This window comes from Lipophrys pholis (assembly GCF_963383615.2).
Source record: "Lipophrys pholis genome assembly, chromosome: 2".
Taxonomy (NCBI): domain Eukaryota; kingdom Metazoa; phylum Chordata; class Actinopteri; order Blenniiformes; family Blenniidae; genus Lipophrys; species Lipophrys pholis.
Genome location: NC_137636.1, coordinates 19,833,987 through 19,861,577, shown reverse-complemented (window position 1 = coordinate 19,861,577; position 27,591 = coordinate 19,833,987). Strand labels below are relative to the sequence as shown.

The 27,591-nt window shown below is 39.3% G+C and overlaps 4 protein-coding genes across 7 annotated transcripts; 2 read left to right on the top strand and 2 right to left on the bottom strand.

Moving 5' to 3' along the window:
• Window positions 1-366: 366 nt before the first annotated feature.
• Window positions 367-6,676, bottom strand: LOC308106472 (uncharacterized protein). Of its 3 annotated transcripts, XM_080458238.1 has the most exons (10): window positions 6,445-6,676; window positions 5,573-5,612; window positions 5,262-5,324; window positions 4,886-5,027; window positions 4,620-4,719; window positions 2,639-2,818; window positions 2,408-2,569; window positions 2,252-2,304; window positions 1,967-2,057; window positions 367-1,098 (listed from the first exon to the last, which is right to left on the bottom strand). In XM_080458238.1, the coding sequence occupies exons 4-10, from the start codon at window positions 4,973-4,975 to the stop codon at window positions 989-991; spliced, it is 786 nt and encodes a 261-aa protein (XP_080314364.1). In that variant the 5' UTR covers window positions 4,976-5,027; window positions 5,262-5,324; window positions 5,573-5,612; window positions 6,445-6,676; the 3' UTR covers window positions 367-988. The 3 variants fall into 3 exon arrangements, with proteins under 3 accessions (XP_080314364.1, XP_080314363.1, XP_080314362.1); XM_080458237.1 differs by lacking the exon at window positions 5,573-5,612 and having other exon boundaries at window positions 6,445-6,640; XM_080458236.1 differs by lacking the exon at window positions 5,573-5,612 and having other exon boundaries at window positions 369-1,098; window positions 1,967-2,072; window positions 6,445-6,594.
• LOC308106471 (uncharacterized protein) lies at window positions 6,567-11,853 on the bottom strand. Of its 2 annotated transcripts, none has more exons than XM_080458234.1 (10): window positions 11,454-11,853; window positions 11,293-11,354; window positions 11,072-11,198; window positions 10,770-10,918; window positions 10,515-10,657; window positions 10,263-10,425; window positions 9,641-9,734; window positions 9,479-9,557; window positions 8,386-8,459; window positions 6,567-8,296 (listed from the first exon to the last, which is right to left on the bottom strand). In XM_080458234.1, the coding sequence occupies exons 1-10, from the start codon at window positions 11,465-11,467 to the stop codon at window positions 7,300-7,302; spliced, it is 1,902 nt and encodes a 633-aa protein (XP_080314360.1). In that variant the 5' UTR covers window positions 11,468-11,853; the 3' UTR covers window positions 6,567-7,299. The 2 variants fall into 2 exon arrangements, with proteins under 2 accessions (XP_080314360.1, XP_080314361.1); XM_080458235.1 differs by having other exon boundaries at window positions 10,263-10,422; window positions 11,454-11,571.
• A 739-nt stretch (window positions 11,854-12,592) lies between these two features.
• On the top strand, window positions 12,593-15,903 carry LOC308126852 (uncharacterized protein). Its single transcript, XM_080491517.1, has 9 exons — window positions 12,593-12,736; window positions 13,886-13,950; window positions 14,213-14,260; window positions 14,372-14,436; window positions 14,515-14,552; window positions 14,812-14,891; window positions 15,176-15,238; window positions 15,359-15,409; window positions 15,517-15,903. The coding sequence occupies exons 1-9, from the start codon at window positions 12,655-12,657 to the stop codon at window positions 15,568-15,570; spliced, it is 546 nt and encodes a 181-aa protein (XP_080347643.1). The 5' UTR covers window positions 12,593-12,654; the 3' UTR covers window positions 15,571-15,903.
• A 936-nt stretch (window positions 15,904-16,839) lies between these two features.
• On the top strand, window positions 16,840-20,951 carry ddias (DNA damage-induced apoptosis suppressor). Its single transcript, XM_080458233.1, has 5 exons — window positions 16,840-17,155; window positions 17,444-17,605; window positions 17,989-18,097; window positions 18,534-18,844; window positions 19,110-20,951. Exons 1-5 carry the CDS (start codon window positions 17,034-17,036, stop codon window positions 20,860-20,862), a joined length of 2,457 nt encoding a protein of 818 aa, XP_080314359.1. The 5' UTR covers window positions 16,840-17,033; the 3' UTR covers window positions 20,863-20,951.
• Window positions 20,952-27,591: the final 6,640 nt, after the last annotated feature.

Genomic DNA, 27,591 nt, shown 5'->3' with positions numbered 1-27,591 from the left:
ATATTGATTTTTAGCAGTTTTGGCTTTGTTTTATAATTTATTATTATTACTTTAGCCAGGAGAGTCTTTTTGAAAAACAGCCAGGTATACAAATAAAATGAAATAAATATAATAGAATTAAAAGTTGTTGTACATACAGTGCAACTCTCAGAAAGCTACAGAGAGCTGAAGAGGCACGTGCTCTAAAGCTGCAGGTTGCAGACCCGTGTGTGTGTGTGTGTGTGTGTGTGTGTGTGTGTGTGTGTGTGTGTGTGTGTGTGTGTGTGTGTGTGTGTGTGTGTGTGTGTGTGTGTGTGTGTGTGTGTGTGTGTGTGTGTGTGTGTGTGTGTGTGTGTGTGTGTGTGAGAGAGAGAGAGAGAGAGACTTCAGACAAGATGTATGTCTTATGTAGTATAAAGTATATGTCTGGTTTCACATTATCAAACAATCTGTGGGTTTTGAACCAAAACTGGAAATGTTAGAGAGAAAAAAAAAGGTACAACTGTAAGTCAATCATGCACAGAAAAGTTGATACATATTTACTAAAATTCTTCTTAAGTCCAAAACTTGTCATTAAATGCAAAATTCACCAGACTGCAACTCAGTAATTACAAGCTACTAGGTCTGTCCCTGGATTCTGCACCACATTATCCATGTATTCACCAAACATCCAGTCTAAGTAACAGGAGAACTGTGAGTTTTTTCACTGAGGCGAAACGAGATCTGTTTACTGTTAAAAAGCTGTGCTGCAAGCTTGGTGTTATTCCAGTGAGTTTGACGCATTGAACCCGAGTGAGGATGACAAGGGTACAGCTTGGCTTGGAACAGGATCTTCATCAGCATGCTCAGCAGAGAGGACGGACCGAGTGACTGACAGAGCAATATTCTCCGTCCGTCAGTTCAGCAGAAAGGCAGCGGGGAGGAAAACAGTGCAAGTAGGGAGGCCTGAAGGAGCAGCAGCTTGTTCTGTGCGCTAAACACACAGTGGAGGACGCCAAGGCTGGTGGCATCAGTGCTGCTGATAGGCTGAGCCATCAGAAAACTCTTTGATGTAGCTTGTACCAAACAGATCGGTGTAACTTTCAGGGTGCAGAAAGCAGAGGTTGTCATCACCAGCACCTGATGGACACAACACAAGTTAAACAGCCACTTCCAGAGCAGCCGGGTTGTGTCTAAGACATGACGTTTACAGTTTGTCATTATTAGAGAGCAAAGATTTGGCTTGAAATGAGATGAAATTTAAAAACCGGAGTGAATGAATGTGTGCATAGGGTGTGTAAGCCAGGCTGTATCTAAAAAAAGTGTGAATGTCATTGACAAATGAATTGCTTTGTGAATTATTTCTACACTCACCGTGTGTAAACCAAAAAGTTTATACTTAAAAGCATTTTTAAACTTAAGCATTAAAAAAAAAAAATTGTGACTTCTGGTTACAGGAAAAAAAACGCCTGATCTTATGAATTATAATGTTTTAAAATACAGTTTTATAATTTTTAACATTTAATTTAAGTTATAAGGAAAAATAAAACGAAAAATAAGTTTAATTGCTTGCATTATGGCTAGTTTTTAGTTTATTTTAGCAAATATCTTATGTCAGATATGTTTTTTTTTTTTTTTGATGTGACATATATACAATAGTTTAATGTGGAATTCTGTCCAAATAGTTTATGATAAAGCTTTGTCATCAGTTTGATGATAAGTTACAAGAGGTGCTTTTCTGTTTTAAGATGTTTGAGACACATTATTTATATCAATGTAAGAGATATGATATGATGCTTAAAATTAAACACATGTACAAATAACTAATGTATTAAACTACTTTCATTATTAGAACTGCTCTTATAATATGGTCCTAACATGACTGACATGAGCACAATAATCTGTGATCACGTCATACTAGCCTCGATGTCATCAAACAAACACTCCATATAGAGATTTCTATACTTAAATGCTGTGTGTTCAGGTAACCAGGGAGAAAGTATCGTACAGTGCCAGTGGTCCCACAGGGTGTGTGTTCTCCATCCTCGCTGCTCTCCTGTCTGGCTCCAGAGGTCAGGGCTGCTCAGGTGGTCCATCAGCTGTAACACACAGCACTTAAAGTTAAGTCCAACATCTGCACCAAAAGAAAAAAAAGCAGTACTATGCAGCTGATCTCAGAACATTTTGGACAAATATCATGAAGTTCCCCCTGCTTGCTTTCAGGAGGTTGGCTATTCTGCCATGGGGAGGTTCTGCGACTTGTGTTGACTTTCAGACAATCCAAGTGTGTTACCTTGAAGACAGCCTCGTTCTGTTCCTTGTCCTCCGGGTTGGTCTCCCACAGCCCTGCATTAGAAGAATATTCATCATCCCTCTGTAGCTCCAGAAGCAGCGTCTTTCTCATCAATAACCGAAATGATAACAAAGCACTCTAATAAGAACATCTCACCATGTGCTTGAGTGCTATTGATTGTGTCCCCAGCAGCTGTTTCCACTGGCCGCACCGTGTCTGAAACAGACCTCGCTGCTGTGGGTTGCCAAGTGGTATACGTGTCAGCCCGAGTGCATGCTCCTGAAGTGGTCTGTCTTTCCTTAGGCCTACCGAACAGGCCTGGCAGAGAGGAAAGCAAGGCTTTCACTCAAGGTCTCTCCAAGAAGATGTTAACACTTATGGTCTTACCTCTCCTGCGCCTCTGTGTTTGTGAAACGGGAAGCATCCTGTAGACTCTGTAGGCATTGTTTCCTCTCTTCCTGCTGTGCTCCCGCAGCTCACAGATGTCAGACAGAGAGTTCAAGGCACAGCGGAAATTTGCCTTCCATGTTTTGGGATCTGGTTGGTCTTTGCCTGGACGGTACCTTCCTGAAGTGGGTGGCCATAGAAACACAATCTGTCACCTACAGTTTCTATGTTGTATCTGCCAGGGCACCCAGTCAGATTTTGTGACAAGCAGCGTTACAGTGATGCCTATTATTTCCAAAACTCATCACATAGCACAGCAATCAAGTGAAACTATACTGTAGCAAATGGTAGGAACACTATTGTGATGTGTTTTACGGCTACTGTGGTTTATCTGACAACCTGACATCTGTGTGATTTTTTTCTAATGCACATTGTTGCATTGAAAACACCCAAACCTGTGCGCCAATGGACATTCTATGGTTCACATGTCCATCATTGTAACAGAATGACAAATTTAATGAGGAAATAAGTTTGCAGTCGAACACCTTTAAAACAGATATAGTCACAAAGAATTGGCAAAACTGATTCAAACATTTTGTGAACTAATGGTGAATACATCAAACAGCATAAAACAAATGATTTATTAGGCAGTACATTTTGTTGATGCAGAAATAAAGAAAGAGTATGCTCTTTCTTTTTAACTGGAGCTACATGCAGTCTCAACAATATTAGTATTCATCAGTGGTGTTTACCGTGTTACAACATGTTATACCTGCATTGCTGCGTAAAAGCATATTCTGTCACCTGCTCTTCAGTGAATTCATCCCTTTGCTGGATCTCAAATTCACCACTGTGTAAATTTGGACCTCAGCCAGTTCTATGAATCCATCATGGATCATTTACAATGAATGAGAGTAGCACAACTATCATCAGCTTCATATATATGCGCTATATCCCTCTGTACTCATGAATACCTAAATCAAAATTTGCCATGACTTTACTGAGTAATGTTCAAATGAGTGTAGTTTATACAAATAGAGTTGTATGTTCTGATTAATCCAAATTGCTGCGCTTTGTGACAAACACATACTTTCCCGTGTCTGTTCTGCCAAACTAAGTTGATGAATGTGGGGCTTTTTTTTTTAAATGTTGGCCAGAGAGTTAATGTTGTACTGCAACATGATCACCCTGCAACTTCACAGCAACTGAACTGGAGCGTTCCCATGAAGAGAGGCGATCACAGCAACAAACCATGACTTTCTCAACACAGCAATATGTATTAAGTATCACAATGCTTACCTTTTCATTGGGAGCCCAGGGAGAAGTGTGTGTGTGTGTGTGTGTGTGTGTGTGTGTGTGTGTGTGTGTGTGTGTGTGCTTGAGAGAGAGAGAGAGAGAGAGAGAGAGAGAGAGAGAGAGAGAGAGAGAGAGAGAGAGAGAGAGAAACTTGCCTGTCTTTGTGTGTTTGCCCTGCGATGGATTGGTGACCTGTCCAGGTGTGCCCATGTCAAGATATATGCATATATAGTGATAATTTTACACAGAGGGTGTTTATGGGACATGAAGAAGGGTCTTGCTCCATTGTTTGTACTTATCTAGTAGAAATTTATTATTTCTATGTTTCTGAATTGCCTCGTGTGTGAATGTGCTCCGAAATGAATTGGCCTTGCCTTATGACATCATTTGCCATGCAGTGTTTGAATGCTCCAAATGGAATTTCGTTGTTTTTTTGACAATGACAATTAAGCGCAGTTATTATAAAAATAATTATTATTATTATTATTGAAAACATGAAAAGTTGTCTGAATAAATCAACTGCATCATATTCCTGTGTGTGTGTGTGTGTGTGTGTGTGTGTGTGTGTGTGTGTGTGTGTGTGTGTGTGTGTGTGTGTGTGTGTGTGTTCTTTTCTGTTGTTTTTCATAGAATTCCATGTCTGTATTTCTTAGTTTCTTAGAGAGAGAGAGAGAGAGAGTCCTACCTGTGTGCAGGGCCCAGCTCCTGAAAAGAGTAGCATCTCTGTCAATACTCCATCCATGGCGGGCCGCATGTTTCCATGGGATTTGAAAGATCAGTGCCGACTGCGGATTGAAATAAAACCAAATTATATTGATGCTGCCAAGACCGTTTCGAGGGATCCTTTTTTTTGTCCTTTTTCTGTGTTTCTTTTTAAGCCATCCTAATTGATTGAGCAGTTTGAATCAAGGTGTGTGTATGTGAGGATAAGGGTGAGATGGATGCGCATACCTCATCCAGCCAGCTGACTCCTGGATACTTCCCGGACCCGATCTGCTCCTCCAGCCATGGTCTCAGCCTCAGCCTGCCTGGTTGCTGCATGCTGCAGTCTGTGCTAAGTTATAAAGTCTCACCAGATGCACAGGAGTTTTAACTAAAACACAAAAAGAATTAAGCTCAGGTTAAAGGAAAATAGCCTTCCCACTGAGCTCCGTTCTTCCAATCAAAGCCTTCACAGTTGAGATGATCATTCAGCTTCTCCTATAACACCCATCACTCGACAAGACGCTCTTCCAGTTTCAGGAAATACTCAACTTTCACTCTAACTGCTAAGTGAGTAAGGCTGTAACCATTTAAAAAAGCCAAGTACTCTCATGTTTGTACTTGCCATCTCAGGAGTTCCACCTGCGAGTTTGAAGATGAAAGAATGACAACATCATCTCAGCCGAACCTGAAAATGTAGATTCTTTAAGTATGTGCACGTACAATCCTTATTCCGAAAAGGTGGTAATGCTGTGTTAAATGTTGATATTAAAAAAAAACGTTAGTCATGAGTCCACATTTAGAACATATAAGATGTTGAAACTGACACTTTGTCTCATGAATAAAGTCTCGTGCAGTCCATGTGCAGGAAATGGTCACACGATAAGAAGGACATATGCAGTTGCTGTAAGTTTTATAACTTGTTTTTCAACTCACCACTTTTTCTGGCTGTCGAGTGCAGGACTAAAATAATTATCTTCATGGAGACAACACACACATGTAGAGATCTTCAATAGCAAGTTGTTGGACAGCTGTGGTTAATTGTGTTGTCTTCCAGTTACAAGTTGTGTGGTTTGATCACCACCTTGTACTGTTGATATGTCAAAGTGTCCTTGAGCAAGACACTGGATCCCACATGGTTGAGAGTGAATGTGGTGAACAGAACAAAGAGCTCTGAGATGGCGGAAGCTGTGAAAATGTACTATGTACTGTAAGTAAAGCCTTACTATTTGTTGTCAATGTTGCATCACTGTGGACTAATTTTTTTAAAGGTGGCTGTCATATTTTAAAACTTCGCTATTAAGCAAAATATAAACACAAATATAGAGATATTGAATAAATAGTGACTCAGTTTTAAGGTTATTGCTCAAATTATATTGGTATCCATCCATCTTCTGTATAACCTTTTCCAGACTTAGGTTCACATCTTACCAGCCATCACAACGAAACACTTATCCAAAGATACACTTAGTAAAACACACACAGGCACAAACACAACACAGGCTGACAGGTTTGTTGCTGGTGTTGTGGTTCATTTCCACACTCGGAAGACTTTCTGTGAATAGTTTGCATGTTTCTACTGTGCATGTGTAGGTTACCTTCCACATTCACACAAAGGCACCACTGTGGAAGATATTCCCTCCAAAATACAAACAGTACGAGTTGAATTATTGCATTGGAAATAAAGTGTACACATGCCTCTGTGATGGATTCCCTTTATCCCACAATAGACTGGGAATGGCTCCAGCCAGCCATTAACAGAAATTGGACAAATCAATATAGACAATGGATGAACAGATTAGACATACCTTTATCGAAAACATTTGATCATATCATTTTCTCCCAAAAAAAGTCCCACTTGTAAATCTTTGAGTAATCTATTATTACTTCCTTATATTCTAAATAATGAAAAACACTGTTGCAGCTTAAAGATCCTTCAAGTTATAAACGTTTATTGTGCGGAGTGTAATGTGTTTTTCTTCTTGTCTTTGTTTTCATGAGAGTGACGCATGATTCTGTGGAACTGGCTAAACGCTTCCTGAGAAGAGGAGGGACAGAATAGGGAAGTAGTTTCACAACGCATGATTACACCCACTCTGCAAGAGAACTCTGTGTTGCAGCTTTTTCAGCAGATAGTTTTGTGTCCAAATTTAGTCCTTCATGTCTGCTGATCTTTTATCATAGATAATATTAACTTTGGCATGATAACTAACTGTTCTGGCCATTTGATAGTGCCTTGATATTCATTTATAAAATATGCTTAAAATAATGTGTCTCAACTGAAATCTGAATAGGTTCTGAATAACTGATACATTCTTTTTATTAAACCAAACTCTTTCACAAAACACAACAAGACACAGCATGACTATACCACTGAACACTGTACATGTCTGACATATTTACAACCTAAATATGTCAAGGTGCTAAAACATTTTGAATGAAACCAACAACAGAACAAAAGTAACAGTAAGTAACAAAACAGCCTTCATGTTCTGATAGATGAGCATGTGCAACTTATTCAGATTTAAGCTAAAGGTGCCAAGGCTCACACGTGATTCACATGTGAGCCAGTCAAGCCATGACAAGCTGCTTTAAATCGACACAAAAGTGTTGCTTTTTCAAGCTTTAACGTGGACCCTGAACCCCAAATCATGGTCTCCAAACTATACGGAGTGATAGTCGCTGTCTACAATTACTGACAGGAACCGGTCAGCAGACAAAGACGGAAGAAAAGGTATTTGGCTCCTCTGGACATTATCAATAAAACTCGGATCTGTTGGGCCTGAGACGCTTTGGGGGATCTTTGTCAATGACTCGTCCTTCTGCCGGTCCAAACGTTCCTCAGGATGACGACACGTTGGCTCCAAATCAAAATCAAGCTGCCCCACTAGATTCTGAAATGGTTGATAGCCATCATCCACTAAGAGCCCACTCTGTGACTCTGCAGGTGCAGAACTATTGCAAGCCTTTGTGTCCGTTATGGCTGCCCCTTTATCAATGCTGTTCAGTTTCGTTGCACCGCTGGCCACCTCAACGACAATCGCACACCCAGTCCCATCTCCGGACTCAAAGTCATAGGACATGGTTGTGTTGGTGCCACTTGACAAAGAAGAAAAGGTGGAATCTTCTGAAAATGTCCCAGATTCTGGGTCGTACGGCTGATAAGACATGTCTGTTTCCACAAACGGTGAAACCCCTGAAGGGAAAAGAAAATCTTGGCGTGCAGGAAACGGTAGAACAGATGCCTGTTGGTGATGATTATTCAGCAGATCTTTCTCATCAGGACAATAAGTAGACTCACAAAGCACTTCAGTCTGCATGTGAACCTCAGGATTGTTTTCCTCATTCTGTTGTGGAAGAAGGACTGAATACGTTTTATTTATAAGGCCTGACGATCCATACCCTGTGTCATTAGTTAGGTCACCACATGGATCACTGAGAGTAGATAATAAACCACCGTTGTCATTTCTTTCTTTAAGGGTAGACGTCAGCTGTGATAAAGGGTTGATATTAGGGAATATTTTACAAAGGGCATCTTGGACAGTGGCTATAATGTTTGCTGGTTCTGTGTTCGCATAACAGAGACCCGATGATCCTGTGCCGATGCCGCTGCTGTGCTGAAGACTTCCACCACTCGAGTCACACACTGACATCTTTGACCTATTTACAAAAAGAAACAGTTATTAAAAACTGCTAAAGTAGCCATGCATACTTTTACATTGCTGATGCATTAATGCAGGAAGACTGACCATTGTTTGCTGTCGTCTGTAACAATGGGGTTGACAGAGATAGAGGAGATTAGGGGCGGAACAGGCCTCAAGACCTGAAAACAAACATAAAATAAATGTGAAACAGTCACTTGGTGAAAGGTGAAAATACTCCTCAAGGTCCAGTTTGGTTTGATGACCTCCAGCGCAGTTTCTCAAGGGTTTTATAGTTTTTACCAAATTCCTACAGTTTTTAGTCGTCAAATACATTACAGATCAGCAGTCTTTGAGCATGCAGCATAATTTAGATGAAAAAATAAAGAAATACTCCTCTCAAAAAATAAGTATCAAATATGGTTTGGAACAGTTCTTTACCCAAAGTGGATGTTAACTGTTGTGGTGAAATACAATCAGATGTAATATGAACTGTACTGGGTTTATTATGATTAGAAGGTCATCTGTAAAAATGTTTTGATCAATTGAAATTTTGTAATTTTTTGGAATAAACAAATGGGAAAAACAGCAAATTCCAAAATTGCAAAAATATTGTAGCATCCTGGAATCGCTGCTTCGTGTTTATACTGGACCGCGGAGGTGATCGTTCATGTTATTGTAGCGAAAGAACTGCAGAGTAACTTACACATCACTTTACAGTTTTAACAAATACACTTATTATGATTTCACTTGAAGTTTAGTAAAAATATATTATATATATATTCTTCCTCTCTCTCCCTGTCCTATCCCATGTACTTCTACCCCCAACCGGTCAAGGCGGATGGCCGTCCTTCCAGAGTCTAGGGTCCGCCCCATGGTTTCTTCCTGAAGAGGGAGTTCTTGAACTTCTCTCCATGCGAGGGAGTTTTTCCTGGCCACTGTTGCTTGTTACACCTGCTTGCTTTGGAAGGGTTTAGTTGGGTCCTGTTGTACTCTTATCATTGTAAGAGCGCTTTGAGATGTTTGTTGATGTGATTTAGCGCTTTACAAATAAAATTGAATTGAATTGAATTGAATATAATAACTGCAGGCACTGACACATGAAACCTCCCTTTCGTGTGGTCATGTAGTGAAGATTTCGTAACTGTATGGTTTGCTTTTTCTTCAGAATCTTGCTGATAATGCGTCAGTGTCTTCTCACCTCTTGCTCACTGGAATGCATGACGACAAGTTTTGGATTTGGATATTTGGTGACTGTGTCCCACCACTTGGTTTTCAACCTGAAATCAATGTACAAATAAATCAACAAAACAGCACGTACATGCCACGAAGATGGAGGCGTCAGACATTTCGCACGACTTACTTATCAAAGCAGACATATATAGTACCGCTGAGGATGACGGCAGCTACACTGAGACTGATGATGATTGCCAGAAGCAGTGAGTCAGACGAGGCCGCTGTGCAGGATCATGGACAGGGGAAAGTTTAAAATGCGCATTAATAAAAATCACATATGAAATAACAAGTGTGTATGTTAACAGCAGTACAAATGACGGATGTGCCGTTTAAAGCTGTTACAGGATTCTGAAAAGAGAAAGTCATAGTGAATGCGGACATATTTAATATTCCCAAATCAAAGAAGAACTAAAGGACAGTAAATACAATATAGAAAGAGGTTGTTTTTTTTTACTGATGACTGAATGAATTCTTTTCTAGCATGTACATTCAAAAATGAAAATGAAAATCAATATAACACGTCCAAAAAGTAGTCAGAAGTATTCTAACTCTAGTCCTTTGCCCAACACTCATTACAAGTAATCACAAACACATGTACATATATATATATATATATATATATATATACGACGCCCCTGAGACTCTTAACATGGATGGATTGAAGAGTCATATTAAAGAGCGACATAATCATTAAAACATAAATAAATATGGAGAGACAAGAAGGTAATTAAATAAAAGAAAACACTCACAGGTTTTGAATTTAAACTCGTTGCTGCTGTCGCTCATCTTGCCACTCCAGTTTGTGATGCTTCTCACGCTCACCATGTAGGTCATACTGGACTCCAAGTGTTGGCCAGGTATTTTGTAGTAACCCAATTCAGAAACTGTGGCTTGTTGGACACGTATCTGCTTCTGGTTTGAAGAAATCAATATTAGAAGTGCTCAGCCGACAGAATCACATCGTGACCACATCCCCAGGACAAATGATGTGAATGAAATACCTTTTTCATGTCTAATGTGTTGTAGTAAGTCACTTCTGCAGTCAAGCTTTGCCAGGCAATTCCTTCCATGTTCCAGTCCCACAGGACTTCAAAATTTCCATTGGATTCTTTTACTGAGATGATTGTTGGAGTTTTGGGTTTCACTGTGCCGAAACAGAGAAAGGAACGTTTGCATCGAATTTATTTCTGTTCCATTGAGTCAAACTGTGCAAGCTGCAGAGTTGTTAAACAATCATCTAACAAATATCCACATACTGCTCCCTCTGACTTGAAACTTTTTGGACTCCATGCTTCTGCCTTTCCCCCAGACTGTCGCTGTATGAGTGTCGCCCAAGAGGAGCATGATTTCCACAGAGCAACAACAACGTCCGACCTTACATTGTTGTAAACTGCAGCTCTGCTCACTGCGGGTGGAGAAAAGGGCAAGAATACAACCTTATGGATATATTACACATCCGGATGGAATTCTGGGCTAGTTTTCAGAGGCACAGTAGACAGCACAAAGCGTAGAAAGTGAAAGTGCTGGTTAGAGCGTTTTGAAGAATAAAATCACTCACTCAGACCATGTGTCGCTCCGGACAGTCAGCTGGAATTCAGAGCAGTTCTGTCGGTCCACATGGCAGCTTATCCTGCCGCTGAAGTCGTTGGTACAGCTCAGATTTAGGCCCGTGTTATCATCAAACCCTGCGTAAAAAAACAAAACCAACACTAGAAAACAGGATATCACAAAGAAAGCTTGTCTCTCTACACGGATCCGAGTGTTGAAGTCTTTACTCACCGGGAAGAGCGGCCACAGCCACTACGTGCGCTACAAGCAGCATGATCCTGAAGTTACCTCCCCTGGGAGAAAACAAAAGGAAAAGCTTTCTCCTTAGCATATAATTTGAGAGATCCGAATTTTACCGAAGGAAAAACACAATCCACACTGTCGTTTGTTACCTTTGTTCGCCCATAATACTTCGATTTATTCCCACCCTGCTCCGCGTAAACAACAGCGCGTCTGCTCCGTGTGTGAGTGCGCTGCGCTGCTCGGAGGCTTCCTGGTCGACAGTCTGAGTTTGCTGGAAACATTACGCCACCAATTCACTGGAAGTGAGAGAGAGAGAGAGAAAAAAAACCAAACGACTTCCATTTCTTGACAAAGTCAGCAACAACGCGTTCCCAGCTGAACACTGCCAAATAAGTCTATTATCTATTCCAAAGTATTTATTAAATCGATAACTTCGACAATTATTTATGTTTAACTTGAAAGATCTCATTTATGTTGTCACATGTCTTCCATTTGTCAAGCTCCGACTTGTTGCACTGCTACCATATAAAAGTCTTTATCTCTTATGGGACGAGCATGGACTTATCGACTTTGTTCAAACATATTATGTCACTGAAAGCTGTATGGAACTTTCTTTTAAAGATTTGGGAATTTGAACAGACAGTAGATGAAAACACAAATATACTGTATGACATACTCTATATCCGTTTTGAAAGATCACAAAAATCACACACACACACATCAGATGTGTTTTTCTTATAAAGAAGATACGTTTCTCAAACTCTTGTTGAATGATGCTTTGACACATCAAAAGTAGCCTAAACTGGACATTGGAATAAAAACTGACTACATTGATCCTGTTTACGGTGTCATCAAGCATTGTGTCCTATAGTTTATACTGAAACGAACAGCTGCAGGGTTTGTGCTTTTTTAAAGAAAATCATTATTATTTTCTAAAATACTACAATGGCAACAGCTATTCTTTGACGTTTGAATTATGTATTTTGTAAACGTCTTCAGCTTACCATATCATGGTAGCTATATAAAATGTTAAGAGGTGGGAAAAGATATTTATTTATTTATTTATTTATTTATTTATTTATTTATTTATTTATTTATTTATTTATTTATTTATTTATTTATTTATTTATTTATTTATTTATTACTTGATTTATTTATTTATTACTTGATTGATTGATTGATTGATTGATTTATTTATTTATTTATTTATTTATTTATTTATTTATTTATTTATTTATTTATTTATTTATTTATGTGTTGCAAAATAAGAACAACACTACAGTCTGTCTGGCTGTCTGATGAAAAGTCCCGGATGTACAAGGGTCTCTGATCTCAGGAGCGGCTCAGCAGATGAAAATGTCCTGTGTTTCGTCTGAAAATCTCCCCTCCGTACGAAAGGTTTGGATCGCACTGAGGCGGCTTGACAAAAACGGTTCGTAGGCTTCTCCAAGTTTTTTTTTTCTTTTTTTCTTGTTTTTTATTCTAGGATCAGATGTAAGTTCGATGTGACTAACCAGTGGACGGTTTGTGCGTCTGTGTCCATGGTGACTGTGATTATTAACCCACTGGGGTCTGTGAACGGAGAGAGGATTCGCTCTTATGTTGTGTATTATAATTAAACCACAAAATTTGGAGCAGAAACTAACTTTGCGCTTCATGAAGAGATCAGGCATAATAACCCTGAGTACTGTTTTCCCTTAAAGAGGACAACAGCAGGTGCGTTTGAGACACTCTCAGGTTTGATAAAATGAAATGTAAGTGTGGGGCTGCTCTCCAACAACAAAAACAAACAAACAAAAAACTTATGGCGCTAAAAGGTCTACCATCAAATCTTTAAAATGGGTTTTACAACAATCCTACAGAGCTGCAGACGTAAACATTTACATCAGTATCCAGACATGAACCTGTCTCTGACACATAGAAATCAACATTTTCTAAAGTGCTGTTGTCTGGTGATGTTGTTTTTTATATATTCTGTCACAATGTATATAAAGCCCACAGGAAGCTTTCTTGTTCCCACATTTTCTAATTCAAATCATGAATCAAGTGCACTAACTGAAAGTGAGAAACACTGTCCTAAAGGAAACCACAACAGTTTGTAATCATGACAAACAGCAGTATTGTGATATTTTTTATACTATCTAGAAATCAAATACATTAAAGAGACACCTCAATTGTAATGCAAAATTATTTAGTCCTATATTCTGGGACCAATTATTTGAGGTGTAGGCACGGGGATGGAATGTGGAAGTTACTTGTTTGGGTAACTTCCATAAATGTATAAAGAGTAGCATTTACAGGTTCAGCAGATTAATAAGGAAACAGTCTCTTGGTTCTTCACTGTAACACATCAATGTTGATGTAAAGATGCTCTGCAGAAGTCTTTTTATGATCTGTCAGAACTGAACTGACTCAAGGAACTGTAAAAGACAAAAATGATGCTTTTGGGATCTTTTTAACTGCTTATCAGTGACCTCTGGGTGATTAATTGATCACCCATCGAATAGTAATAAAGTAGATATTTGCAATGTATTGACTGTCTGTAAAGAACCTGTATGATCTCAGGCCTTATTCGTTGCAGATGAAGGAGTGGTGGCTCTCCGAGAAGTGTCCATTCCTCCAGCCGAGGTCACTACAGTCATACAGGTATGCAAATGATCTGTTCTGCTCACCTTTGACTGTCATTATTCTTTTTTCCGTCTTAATTTAGATTATTATTTATATCATTTGTATTAATTAGTATTGAAAGGGTTGTTTTTATATTCAGTATTTACTTCTTAAAGGTATTGTGAATGCACGTCGTTAGAGTTCATACAATAATTTTAGCAAAACATTTTTCTTGAAAACAACAAGAAGTTGAAACTGACTATTTAAATGTGTATTTAGATGTATCGTGTTGTGTTTCCAGATCATCACCAACGCCTTCGGCCTAAACTCCTCCGATGTCGTACTCAAGGTTTTCACTTGCCTTCATGTTTTAGATACAGGCTTGTTTGTCTGAGGAGAAATATTTGTCCAGAATATTGACATTATAATAACAAGCTGGATGTTTCTCATGTGTGTACAGATGAGGAACCAGCGCGGCTGCCTCATCCCTATAAACAGCTCAATCCCAGCCAACAGCAAACATGTGTATGTGTCTATCTTTCTCTTCATCGCGTACTGGTCATTATCCAGCTCAGCCAATGTTGTGCTTCATTTTCTCCACAGGCCTCATGTGCTTGAAGTTGCCAGAATCTTTCAGCATGGTAAAATCATATACACCTTCACTTTTGCATCTTTATTACCCTTTCTGCGATTAATTACAAGACTTGTGGATCTCTCAGAGTAGACTCATTGTCTTGCTTGTACTCTATGTATTTGATTCTATTTCGTCAATATAAACAGCCAAAATCAATAACTAAATATTTCCATTTCCTATTGATTGCTGAAGTAAACCACCAATTCATTATGAAAAGGCACATTTTTGATGTGTACAAGTTGTGACTTTTTTTTTGTTTTCCACAGTGCGTCCCAAGTCCAGGAGCATTCCCATGACTGTGATCAACACAACTATGAAAAGCAGACTGCAGACTATTGATAGGAAGGTAAAGAATCGCATAGTGATAATATAATCATTAAGTGCACAACAAATATGCATCAGGAAAGGATAGTTGATGTATGTATCTGTTACTGAACCAACTAATCCTAACTATGCTGCAATCAACAGCTTTTCTGTAGCCCCAAACTTATGTTTTAGCTGTCCATTCCTTATCAGGCGAATAAACATAGTACTTTAATAAATAATTTCAGGCTCTTTTGGTTTGGTCTGGATTGTGAATTTGTTTTCATCACCTGCCAGAAATGGAACTCATATTTATTTTGATTACAGATTGAAAGACTGAATGATCTTCTTCCTCAGATCAAACTTAGGCACAATGAGAGACTGACGCAGGTATTTTAACTGAAACCAAAGGCTTTTCTCTTGCAGTGAATTTGGTTTGAGTTTCCTATCACGTTATATACATAATTTGGTATCATTGTCACGTGAATTTGGCTTCTGTCTACTCTTCAGGAGATTGAATGTCTAAATCAGAAGATCCAGTTCCTTCATAAGCGAATGCAGGTGAGTCATTCTGATCAAACAGAATTACAGTCCAACTAACTATATTAACTAGTTTTTAAATAAAGTTTCTATTGTAATTGTTTGTGTGTTTTCCTGCTGTGTTGCAGGTGGCAGATTCCCACAGTTGGAAAGGGGTTCTGACCAGAGCCCCTTTGTGGTAAAGCAGCAAACAGATTTTGACAAATCAAATGTGAGACATACAGTCACTGAGGACAGATTCTGGATGGCCTTAGCTAAGTGTGTAATAATAATGACCTCCCACAGCTGTTATTCATCGTAAAATCTTCAACTGACGAGAATGTCTATAATATTGCCTTAAACATATACTGTAGGAGCAGTAAACTAGAGATTAGGTTTTGGATCCATGTGTCATCATAGGAATTCGATGTTTAGCCCGAAATTGTTGTGACTGTCGTCTTGTCATCTATGATTATCATCATGTTTGTGACACTTTTCTGGTGAGGCCTTATTAAAATTTGCCATGAGTGTCAACTAACTTGTTCCGACTGGTGATGTTTACACGTGACACATGACATTATCCCATTATACTAGGGAATTATTTTAAAAAAAACGAAGTATTCTTGACTTGATTAGATAAAGACTTTATGATGTATAAGTTTGCTTTGGAGCTCCACATCTTATATCTTTTATTTGCACTACACTAACAGAGTCAGAAATTGATGGATTTGTAAGAAAGCAAAATTATTTTACACTTTGACCCAAAACATAATCCAGACATTGTTGAAATACTCAATTCATTATAAGTATTATATCAAAATAAATATGGAGACTTTGTTTGCACTGGCTCCGTTCACAGGCTGACACCAACAGGCTCAAAATATTAATTAGAAAGGCCAGAAACGTACTGGAGGTGGAGATGGACTCTGTACAGGCGGTTTCAGAGAAGAGGACCCAGTCCAAACTGAAGTCCATCCTGAACAATGTCTCTCACCCCCTCAATAACGTGCTGGTGAACAGCAGGAGCACCGTCAGCAGCAGACTCATATCAGTAACTGGAACTCCTTCCTTCTCATGGACCTCAGACTTTACTTCCCTGTTTTGTTGTGTTTACATATATTAGTTACCTTTAAGCTTTGTACATATTAACGTTTATTATTTACTTATTTAATATTCAGTCTGTCTCATTTGATATTTTAACTTTCTATTCTATGTATAATATTCTATTTCGTGGGGAGCAACGCTGTGAAAGAATTTCCCTCTAGAATTAATAAAGCATTTCTATTCTATTCTATTCTATTCTATTCTATTCTATTCTATTCTATTCTATTCCCTGCATACACATGGCTTTTCGACTGAGACTCGAATCTTTTTTTCTAAAATTCCTTCAAGAAGTATTAATTCCCCTTGTAGGCCGATAGATGGCGGTACAAGCTGAGAGCCTGTGTGACCGGCTGGAGGAAAGAAAACACGAAGAAGACACAACTTCCTGCTTGTTTGTGTTTTTTTATATTCATTTATTTATTTTACCTGGAGTGACTTTTGGCCCTTACATTTCTATCCGATCTTTGCAGTGAAGTATGTTCGGCGACAGAAAAATTGAAGAGTTACTAAACCTCTCGGTGAAGTTGAGTTTATCTTTTAGCTGAGTTTGTTTGCGGACTAAATGTCTGCGGGACGGGCTCTGGTGGACTGTGTCGTGTTGTCTGTTCAAGACTCCTCTGTGTTGTATCCGAGCTGTAGAGGCTGTTTCTCAAGGATTGATGTCGAACAACGTGACACAGCCAGGTAAGAAAATATGATGCAAGGGTCTTCAAACATGTGATCTAAAGAGACACACTCAGACTTTTGTCATTTCGGTTTACATGAAAATGAAATTTAGGTGCACAGCACAGCAGGGATACTGACACAACACAATATGTTGATAAGAGAGCAATATATATATATCTGTGTGTGTCTGTGTGTAAATATTATAATGAGTTCAGTAGTCCTTTGGCATCAAGGAGGAAACTGTTGTTGATCCTGGCAGTTCATTACACATTAACTTAATCCTGCCCTTTCTGCTCCCTGACACAGATGCAGATGCTCCAGGTGTGGTTATCTGAGCCTGAGGGAAGAGGTCAATTACAGATACCGTCTTTCACTAAGAGTGTCCAGACACAAACATATTTTTGGGGTGACAGTCTTTGGAAGCAACTTGAACAAATTCTTTGGCATCGACGCCACTGGATTACAGAGGTAAGGACTCCACGTTTCTGCAGCTGCAGTCCATTTGTCTTTTATTACCTGTAACATATCGGTGTCGTGATTTTTCTACAATCTTCAGTGAAGACTCTCCCTACATAGATTGACATAAACAAGGAACTTTTCCAGTTGTACATTACAATTAGAGCTTGTTGGCTGGTTGAGAAGCAGTACAGAGTTCCCAGAATACTCAAGCAAACCTGTGTTATCGTGTAATACTCAAAGGTATCTGAAATTCATAAAGCTAATTTTCTGTTTATTCCCTGAATTCCATGTCAATGCATCATGATGAATATGTTTGTTCTTTGGTAAAGTTTTTTTTTTTCATCAGTGCAACTGCTCAATCTCACTAAAACGGTCTTTGTGTTATTTCATAGGTTAGTGGAAAACACGGACGGCCCAGTTGAGCCATCAGGGAAATTGACATTGTTGCTGAAGGCCATTGAAGACTGTTTTATTGGTAGACATTTCATCTTTTGTATGAAGGTAAGATTGAAATGGTTCATCTTTTGTTTTGAATCAATAAATAATCTTTCAGCAATAATAATGTGATTCTATGATATTTATGATTGGATCACTTTCAACCTAATTGTCTTAATGTATAGTTTGGAATGTTTACACCTGTTCACACAGTTGAAGTCGATCAGTGTAACATTGAAGCTGCTCCAAAGTATATTTTTGCGACTTTAGGACACAAACAGCCCAGGTCCCACGGGACTGACTCATAAGATGTTGAAATTGAACTTTGCTTGTTAAATAATCTCGGGTCAAAGACGTAAAATTCCAAATATCGAAAATATTTGTTTTAGGTGTTTCAGATTTAACCAATAAAAGTTTTTCAGTTTTCTTATCTTGGGTTCCAAGTTGAACATTAAAAGAGGCATATGCTGGATTTCAATTTCCCCTCTGTTGTGTTTTTCAGCTCACAGAAAATGACAGTAGACCTTGGATAGAAGACTCTGTTCCAAATCGCTCCAGCAGTAAACATACCACACAGTTTATTGCCACCCAGATGATCCTTCCCAAAGCTCCAGGCCTGCAAGGTTGCGCAGTTGTCACTTATTATCAAAAACTTCTGCAGAAAGCTTCGGACTCTCATTGCAGACATTCAGACACCAGCAGAGCCTCCAGATTTCCAACAACACAACTGCTACTGACTCCTCATCATTCACCAGCCAGCAGCTTCAATGCGACGCAGCCTTCTCCTGGTTTTCTGATCCAGTCTACGCTCAAGTAATGAACTTAAGTTATCTTTCTTTACATACATACATACATGTGTGTGTGTATATATATATGTATATATATATATATATATATATATATATATATATATATATATATATTTTTTGGTGGGGGCTCAAGAGATTTCAGTATTTGTCTTAAATGTCTGTCATAAGTACAGAATGAGATCAGTGGTCTTATCCATATGATGGGCAGGAATATGTGCTTTGTTAAACTTAAAAAATTTGAGTTGTTTCCCTTTTTTGGTCTATTTCAGGTCACAACATCTTGACGGCGTGCTCTCTCCCACCCCTCCTTGGCGGCAATCTCTTGGTGTTGTCACTTCATCAGCAGAGCAGGAGGAAAGTGGCAGTGGAGATGAGAACAGCAGACAAAGAGACAACAGTGCAATGCTACACTGGGTCGGCAGAGGTTGTCTGCCGAAACATGAAGCCACAGAAAAAAACACAGTTTTCTATCTCGAGCAAAGTTTATCTTCTCCATCAAATGCTAAATACCCAAACTCTCCCTTCAAAAAGTCTGTTGGAACAAGCTCCGCTTCTAACCTCTCCTTTACTCTCTCCCAGGCTGATCACAACAGACACAATGATAAGGTGGCAGAGTGTTCTCCTAAAGAACTGACGAGGACACTTCTGTCCAGCTCGGTGGACTGGGAGGATTTGCCTTTATCTGAAAGTCTCACAGAGTTTATATGTGGAGAAAACAAAGACTTTAACATTGTCATTGACACGGAGCCCAAAATAAATGTGCTCTCTCAGAAAAACATGGCAGGAAATCAGGTGGAACTTACAAACCTAACAACTTGTGCTGGTCAAGGAAATGCACAGCTCACAGAAAGCCATTCACAGGTTTTACTGGATGACAGTAATGTACCAAACATACACAACAGACAAAGGTTCTCTGACCAGGTTTGCGAAGACTTTCTTCAACTGGAGAATGAAAGTCAAGCCAGAAGCACACGCTCCCCTGGGGCTGATAAGCAAAATGAGTTCAAGCTCTCTTTTGAAAATGAGGAACAGGATTTCATAGAAGACGCCTATGACTGTTCCGCAGACCTTTTCGGCAACTCATCGCTGGTCGACACGAATACTGAAATGCTCAGTTGTAAAGCAGAAACGGTTGGGACGACTACAAAAGTGTGCTCTCGATCACTCAAGCCAGACCCAAAGCACTTGAAGCCGTCACCAAGAGAGAGCTTGAGACTGAATAGTAGTCGGAGCTATAACAGAGATAGTCTAACTATACAGGACTTTGTTCCTCCCTCTCAGTCCACTCCCAATGTAAAAGCTTTTGTGTCGCATTCATTCACCTCCCCACACAGGAAGTTAACTCATGAATTCAGCTTGCAACCGGACAGACAAGATCCAGAAGCTTTTTTTGAAAATATGTATGAACTGAAGAGCAAAAAGCCAGTAAATGCAACTTCTGTTCTCCCCCAACTGAACAGTCTGGTCAGTGCTGGCCAGCGGTTACAGTGTGGTAACGTGTGTGGACAGGAAAACCTAATATGGAGCACAACGCCAAGCAGATGCAGCTACAAACGTACCACAGGAAGGAGGCTCAGGAAACCAGACGAGAACAAAAACCCTCTGCTGGCTCACGGACATTTCCAAATGCAGAGAAGGAGCAGGAACCTGCGGTTAAGTGGAGCAATCTCCCACAAGCGTGACTCAGGAGTTTCTGCTGAGTCCATGTGTGACAATGACAACAGTGCCATACTGGTTCCTCCTACTCCTGCTGGAAAAATACAACAGAGTGTCGTACGACAACAAACACGGCAGCCTGGTAGCTGCAGCAGTCGTTTGACTTCTTCCATTGTTCAACAGCAGCGAGTCGCAAATGACTGTCAGATAACTGTGAATTCTTCTCACAGTGGAGAGGGACAAACAAAATGTGTTGCTGATGATGGAAATCTCAATCTATCAAATGATTACTTGACTGTTGATGAGAGCTGGAGAAGTGATTGGTCAAGAGATCTGTTTTCTGACTCAGTCAGAGAGTCAGACTGATGGAGGTGTTGTGCCAAAACAATTATATCATACTCTATGGAAGGCTACGAACTACAATCTGCCTAATAAATTGGATTTAACTCTGAAAACAGGCAAGAAGCTGCTTCTACTTTTGTAATTTACACTGTCAGCTTTAATGTTCATATACTTGACTCTACCTACGGTCTGCATGCAATCAACCAAGTAGATGTGCAAAGAAACAATTTTGTTGAAGGTTTTATTGTTTTTAATTATATTTAAAAGTATATATTTTTTTCTTTCATGCAACAAATTAATTTATTCTACAGCATTTTTGCCTTTATTTTTTTTTGGTGTCTTTCTCTGTCCTCTTCAGCATTGTTTTTATCTAGTAAACTCTCACCGGCATGGAAAAGTAGCTCAGAGGAAAGTGAAGCTCCTGGTCGTTGTCAGACTGATACTGGACATTACAGAGCAGGAGTCTGCAACCTGCGGCTCTGGAGCCCTTCTGTAGTGGCTCCGTGTGCCTTTCACAAAATTATACCTGAATAAACATTTGGTCTTGTTTTCATTTAATTTATGCACATAAAGTCATTTTCAAAAGGACTTTTAACTCTAGGCTTAAAAATGGTTTTAAAAAATGTACAACTAGAATGGGGGGGGGAAATGGCTGAAACCACATGAAATAGACAGGAAACAGCTGCTCCTGTCCTTCAAAATGTGAACTGGAAGTTATTTTATTTATTTTATTTTATTTTATTTTATATTTTACTTTTTATATATATATATATATATATATATATGTGTGTGTGTGTGTATAAAATGGCTTTCAAAATAAAAAAAGACTAGGATTTCTCCTAATAAAACAAAAAACTGCTTTAAAAAAAAATCAAAAATAGTTGACCCAGCTAAAATCTAAAAAAATATTTACCATCCTTAACTGTAAATGCATAAATGCAGCATAGACACAGTATGTGTTGATAAAAAAGAGCTGCGTCTCATTTTAGAAGAGAAATGTGTTTTGCGGCTCCTGTTAAATTTGATTTGGTGGAAAGTGACATAAACGGCTCTTTTTGGTTGTGAAGGTTGCAGACCCCTGCTGCAGAGCAATGTTCCTGCAGCTTAATGTGTTTCAAAGTCATACGAAGGTTTTTTTTCGTATATAGATATTTGAACTGGATCAAACAGCCCACGGCAGAGCTCAGTCAGGGACATTGTACTTTTCAGTGTTTGGTATGCATCGCAGCTCCAAGGCCACCAAGATGCTCAGCCGCTCCTGTTTCCCAGTTTAAATGTTCGGCTCTCGGGTACATTTGGCAGCAGACCAGCTGTGCTGTAGCTACCGTTTGTTAATGTTGTGATGGGTGTGTGCAATATCATGCCACCGAGCTAAAAATACCACAGAACTGCGATGTTCTGGATGTGTAAAATTGAGAAGGTGAGATGATGTTACAGGTGTAAAAATGGAAGTGGAACAAGAAATAAACAGCTGGAGTCTTGCACTGTCTGCTTTGCAGAACCAATGAGTGGCTGTGTGTGTGCGTGCGTGCGTGTGGTACAAACTGAAATGTACTTACACTGGTCCTTTATGGAGACTTGTAATCCTTAAAGTGACAAACACTCTCTATTAGAAAAGTTATGTTTTTGCAGCAGAGATGTTTTAAGACTAGTTGGTTAACAAGTCTGCAAAATATTATTGCATTTCATTGCAGTGTTGTTAAAATGCATGAAAAGTGAAAGTATGTCTTTTTAAAATGTTGTTTATGCTCTACTCTCATCTTGTGATACTCATTTGAAGGAACATGTGGAAACAGGCCATTTTGCATGTCAGTAATCCATCCGTATTGGTCCAGGTAATCCCACTTTTTTTTTTTTTCCCAATTCTATTTTTATTTGTCTTTTATGAACTTTTTACAAACATATATCCAAAACAAAATGAAAAAGGGACAAAACATCAACAAGCAAAAACCAGAAAAACAAACAACAAAACAAAAATAATGAAAGGGTGCAGGCCATGGTCACAATATGTAATTCTTTTGTCATATGAAACGAGTTTCAAATCTGCGTCCTTATATTCCGTTAAAGCCAGAGGTCTAAAGAAGGTTCCAAATCTTTGTGAGACGTCTCCCTTGTTTTGGTTTTTAGAGCATATGTCTTTTTCAGTTCAGAGTTTCAGTCAGAATTAGTTTAAGCAGGTTCGTTGTTGAGGGTCTTTGCTGGTTCCAGTTGAGTAGGATGCATTTCTTTGCTATGTAGGATAGAGAATCCAACTTTTTGATAGAATTATCTGGAGCTCCCCTGAGGATGACGTCTGACGAAGGTTGCTTGTCATTTGATATTTGTAATTTCTCTAAAAATGTTCATCATCTGACGGTATGTATTTGCATAATGATCTTCATAATAGATAGGCATAGAGTTATGGGAAGTTGCTGAGAAAAGACAGGCGACTTTAAATCGGCCCTGTCTGATGTGCAGTCACAAGGTTGACTTTCCCACTGCGTGTACAGCTGTACGCTGATCACAAGGTGTTGGTCAAATCCTTCTGGTCCTTGATGATGACATGACCAATATACGATGGGCCAGAAGGATTTGAACCACACCTTATATAACTTTATATCATTTAAAAATGATATGATGTTTTTGACTTTTCTGTGTCTTTCCTGTTCACATCGCTAAATGAAATGAGTGTAAAGCTGTGGGTGTCAGAGCATAAGATGGCTTCAGGCACTTTATACTTTTTACTGTTGCAAAAAAACCCAAGTGAAACTAGTATTTGTATTTATTTTGATCTCCATTAGCTGCAACATGTACAGCTCCTCTTCCTGGAGTCAATCCAGCATGCTGCTCGCAGTTAAACTAAAGTGTGTTATAATTCTTACACATGCAGTGAAAGCTTGTTTATTATTGGCATGTAAGTCCCAAAAAAATGGAGAATTAAAAAAAAAATACATACATACATACAATTAAGGTTTTTTGTTTTTTTTTAACAAGAGACCATAGTTATCCCATTCGATATGAAAAATATGATTCAGTATTTTGAGTTTAATTTTGATTGTAGAAATAACAAAAAAACAATCATTAATATTTACTTTTTTTCAGGCATATTTGTACTTACAGATATCTTTAAGAGTAATATTTTGCAGAGTTAAAAACAAACAAAAGTGATTTCAAGACCTTTCAGCATTTCCAGACTTTGGCCTGTTGCTCCCATTATAATGTACAGTATGTGACCCCTCCTGGGAGCAGCTGGAACAGACTGCAGCCTCCAGCTCTCAAATAATAGCACGTGTACCTTACAGCTGGATTAAAGTACCCTGTCTGTCCTTGCAAGGCTCCTGCTGGCAGAGTAAACACCTTACATCCCCCTGGAAAGTGTTACATTATATTAGGTATGGTAGTACTAGTGCTCAGGGACTTCGGACATCTGAAGTGTGCAATGTTCTTGTAGCTTGTGCCTCAGCAGTGTCATATAAGCATACAGCTGCTCTGCTGCAGTGTGGTCCTTTTGAGCCACGATGTACATTTGCCAGGGAATTTTGGCTCGAGATGAGTCACTCATAAAAATAGTAAGCATAGCCTCAGGTATCAGTTTCATGTCCACAAAAATACAAAATGCATTTGTGCAAAAAAAAACAACCAAAAAACACACCACAATGTTTTGCCAATCTGAAAATTTTTTTTCTCTATCTATATCTATTTTGTACAAAACCACAAATACCAAATATCATTTTTGCTTTGAAGCAAGAAGTTCCCTGGTTTGAGTCTGGTTAGGGGCCTTTTCTGTGTGGCGTTTGCGTGTTCTCCTCTGCAGGCGTTTGTCTTTTCCTGGTCAGTAATTGATAAAATTGTCAAATGGTGCGAACGTGACTGTGTGTGATTTTCTGTCTCTCTGGATTTGTCCTGTGATGAACTGGTGGCCTGTCCAGAGAGTCCATTGCCGTCCCAAAAGCGGCAACTGTCTTTATTCCCAAGGGAGACACTCAACCTGTCTTGTGTGCAAGTAGTATAATACCTGAGCTCGGTCAACTATAGTATGACAGTGTTATAGATCACTTGGCTTAACTATATGTTAAGCCAAGTGCCATATGCTTAAGCCATATGCTTATGTAAATGATCTTTAATCTCCTCCATCCATTTCTCTTATTCAGGTTTCTACAATGGCCACGGTGGAACAGTGATGACCACTAAGTCATGGGTTCAGATACCTGCCGGGCCTTCCTGTGTGGAGTTTACATTTTCACCCCGGGTATTTGGCTTTCTTCCCACAGTCCAAAAAATATGTATGTGAGATTGATTGGTGACCCTAAATTGCCTCTCGGTGTGAATGTGTGTGTGGTTGTCTGTCTCTCTATTTTTGCCCTGTGATGGACTGGTGACCTGCCCAGGTGCACCCTACCCTGACCCACAGTTAGCTGAAATTCACTCCAGCGACCCACAACCCTGAACAAGGTAAAGGTTTATAGAAGATGCATCGATGTACGTATACAACTGACTCCAGAGTGAAAAATACAAATAGGGGACTTTGCCTTCTCCTTTTTGATTTCCAGGTCTGAACACACACCCATTAGAGTAATTTAAAGCACTAAAAGCTGCAATTGTCTTTGAGCCCAAGAAAACTCCCTGTCACATGCAATTGTTACAGTACATCAGTTCCGTCACTATGCATCTAGTGAATGGAAAAACTCAGAGCTACGATGTGCCAAGTGAACATCTGACAATCACAGTGCCACAATACGTGAGCGACGCATGCCTGCCTGGCACACTGTGTCTGTGTGAACCTTGTACAGGCAAACGGAGATCATGAACAAAGAGAGACATGTGATATGCATTGTACATTTTATGTTTTGAGTATTTTTGAATGACCTTAGAATATTTTCCATGTATTTTAAAGTGTTATTTTACTGGAGAGCTGGAGCAGACACCCACTGACTCACATGATAAAAGGCACTTTCATCATTTACCTCTTGTGGTGGACAGCTGGTGGGGTTTCTGCTGTGATTTCTGCAGTGATTTCTGCTGTTGCACACACACTTACACTTTTGTAATCTCAAAAGTTGAAATTGCCCAACATTCCATCATCCTCCCATTCGTATGCAAGTGGTACAATACAATGAGTGTAGTGGTGGGTTAGAGAAGGGGACTGCAAAGCCGTGCACCATGACAGCAAACAGCTCCTAGCATGTGGAGTTAAGGTTAACTTGACTAGGATGGAATAAGTAAGTAATTTCCCCAAGGAGTTTATTAAAGTTTCTTCTTTCTTTAAGTGAGCTAAATGCATCTTGAGAATGGAAACACTAAATGCCACGATGTGAAATGCATATGTGACAAACACTGTGCCAACTTACACGAGTGGCATACGTCTGCTTGGCACACTGTGGCTGTGTGAGTCGTTTATATTCCCACCGTTGTGATGGACATGGATCTTGAAGAGAGGCAAAGACAGAACACTTGCATTGTAGATCATCTGGCTTAAACATTTGATTCTATTTTGTGAATTATGATAAGTTTGTCTTTTCCCCAACTTTTTGTTTTCTCCTGCTTAATACAACTTAATGTACGGGGGGAGCTGGAGCTGATCCAAGTTGACTCCCATGAAAAAAGGCAAGATTCGACTTACTGTGATGGACTGATTGCTCTTGTGACACCTAAAATGTCACTTCCGCCGATTTCTGCTGGTGCACACAGACCTACATTCACTCTCCCACAAGCACCATGTCTCTTTTTTACATGTAAACAGTCTCCCTGTTGCAAGCACGATGTACAGCATGAGGCCAATGCACAGCGAGTGAACGGAAACAATCAAAGCCGCGATGTACCAAGCATATGTGTGGAAAACACACAGGGACACTGTACGTGCGGGCCACAGGTCTGCTTGGCACATTGTAGCTGTGTGCCTTTTACAGTCACGTACACAGGAATGATGTGACCGTAAAAGGCACACAGCTACAGATGAATGACATGCATTGGAGCTCACCTGGTGTGAACTTAAAGAAGATCTACACTTTATATGCATATTGTAATATTTTATTGCCTGAAAAAATGTGTCTTTTATGTTAACACTTGCAAATAAACACAGCAGTTAAACATTACAAATCAATTTCATCTGACTCAAAGTAAGTAGTAACAATAAAGAAGTCTCCTTGCATGTTTTGGATATTTTTACATGGCATCAAAATTGCGTAGTAAGTTATTATTGCTTCTACCCTCATTTCAAAAGGTGTACAATTTGATCCTGTGTCCTGTGGTAGTATTTCCATTGTACAGTTGCCAAGGAAAATGTGCTGGTGGCCTGTGGACAGACTGTAACTTTAGAGCGCTGTGGAGAATTAAAGGCGTGACAAGCACATGGTGTCGAAGGGTGGAGAAATGGCTTAATATGGAGTTGTCAACAAAGCGTCAGCTGAAGGGGAGTTGTCATGGAGGGACGACACTGGAAACGCTTTTCCATGTAGAATCAAAATACATAGAAGCAGTTGCAGTCATTTTAAATTTCCCTGTTTACTTTTTGTGTGACTCGTGTGATCAGGCAATCAAATAATCATTTTTGCACAGCACCTTGCAGACAAAAGGCCCTTCAAAGTGTTTCACAAGCCATTCAAACCAGGCAAAAAGGGCAAAAAGATGCACACATACACTGCAGAAGATTGAATGTTGCCAAACAAACATACTGACCTATTTATAATTGTTTCTTATTGAGGGTTTAACTCAAAACGTTTAAGTGTACTGTCAGCTATACAAAAATTTTGTAAATGAGCTTTGACTTCTTCCCAT

Coding starts and splice junctions, on each gene's coding strand:
- LOC308106472 (XM_080458236.1), bottom strand. CDS start 4,975: ATGCAGCAACCAGGCAGGCTGAGGCTGAGACCATGGCTGGAGGAGCAG. Junction 2,570..2,638: donor AACACAGAGGCGCAGGAGAG/GTAAGACCATAA, acceptor CCTCTCTGCCAG/GCCTGTTCGGTAGGCCTAAG. Junction 2,305..2,407: donor CAATAGCACTCAAGCACATG/GTGAGATGTTCT, acceptor CTTCTAATGCAG/GGCTGTGGGAGACCAACCCG.
- LOC308106471 (XM_080458234.1), bottom strand. Junction 11,199..11,292: donor GGCTGTGGCCGCTCTTCCCG/GTGAGTAAAGAC, acceptor TTTTTTACGCAG/GGTTTGATGATAACACGGGC. Junction 8,297..8,385: donor ACAGACGACAGCAAACAATG/GTCAGTCTTCCT, acceptor TTTTGTAAATAG/GTCAAAGATGTCAGTGTGTG.
- LOC308126852 (XM_080491517.1), top strand. CDS start 12,655: ATGAAAATGTCCTGTGTTTCGTCTGAAAATCTCCCCTCCGTACGAAAG. Junction 14,892..15,175: donor TGCAGACTATTGATAGGAAG/GTAAAGAATCGC, acceptor TTTTGATTACAG/ATTGAAAGACTGAATGATCT. Junction 15,410..15,516: donor TCCTTCATAAGCGAATGCAG/GTGAGTCATTCT, acceptor GCTGTGTTGCAG/GTGGCAGATTCCCACAGTTG.
- ddias (XM_080458233.1), top strand. CDS start 17,034: ATGTCTGCGGGACGGGCTCTGGTGGACTGTGTCGTGTTGTCTGTTCAA. Junction 17,606..17,988: donor GACGCCACTGGATTACAGAG/GTAAGGACTCCA, acceptor GTTATTTCATAG/GTTAGTGGAAAACACGGACG. Junction 18,098..18,533: donor ATTTCATCTTTTGTATGAAG/GTAAGATTGAAA, acceptor TGTGTTTTTCAG/CTCACAGAAAATGACAGTAG.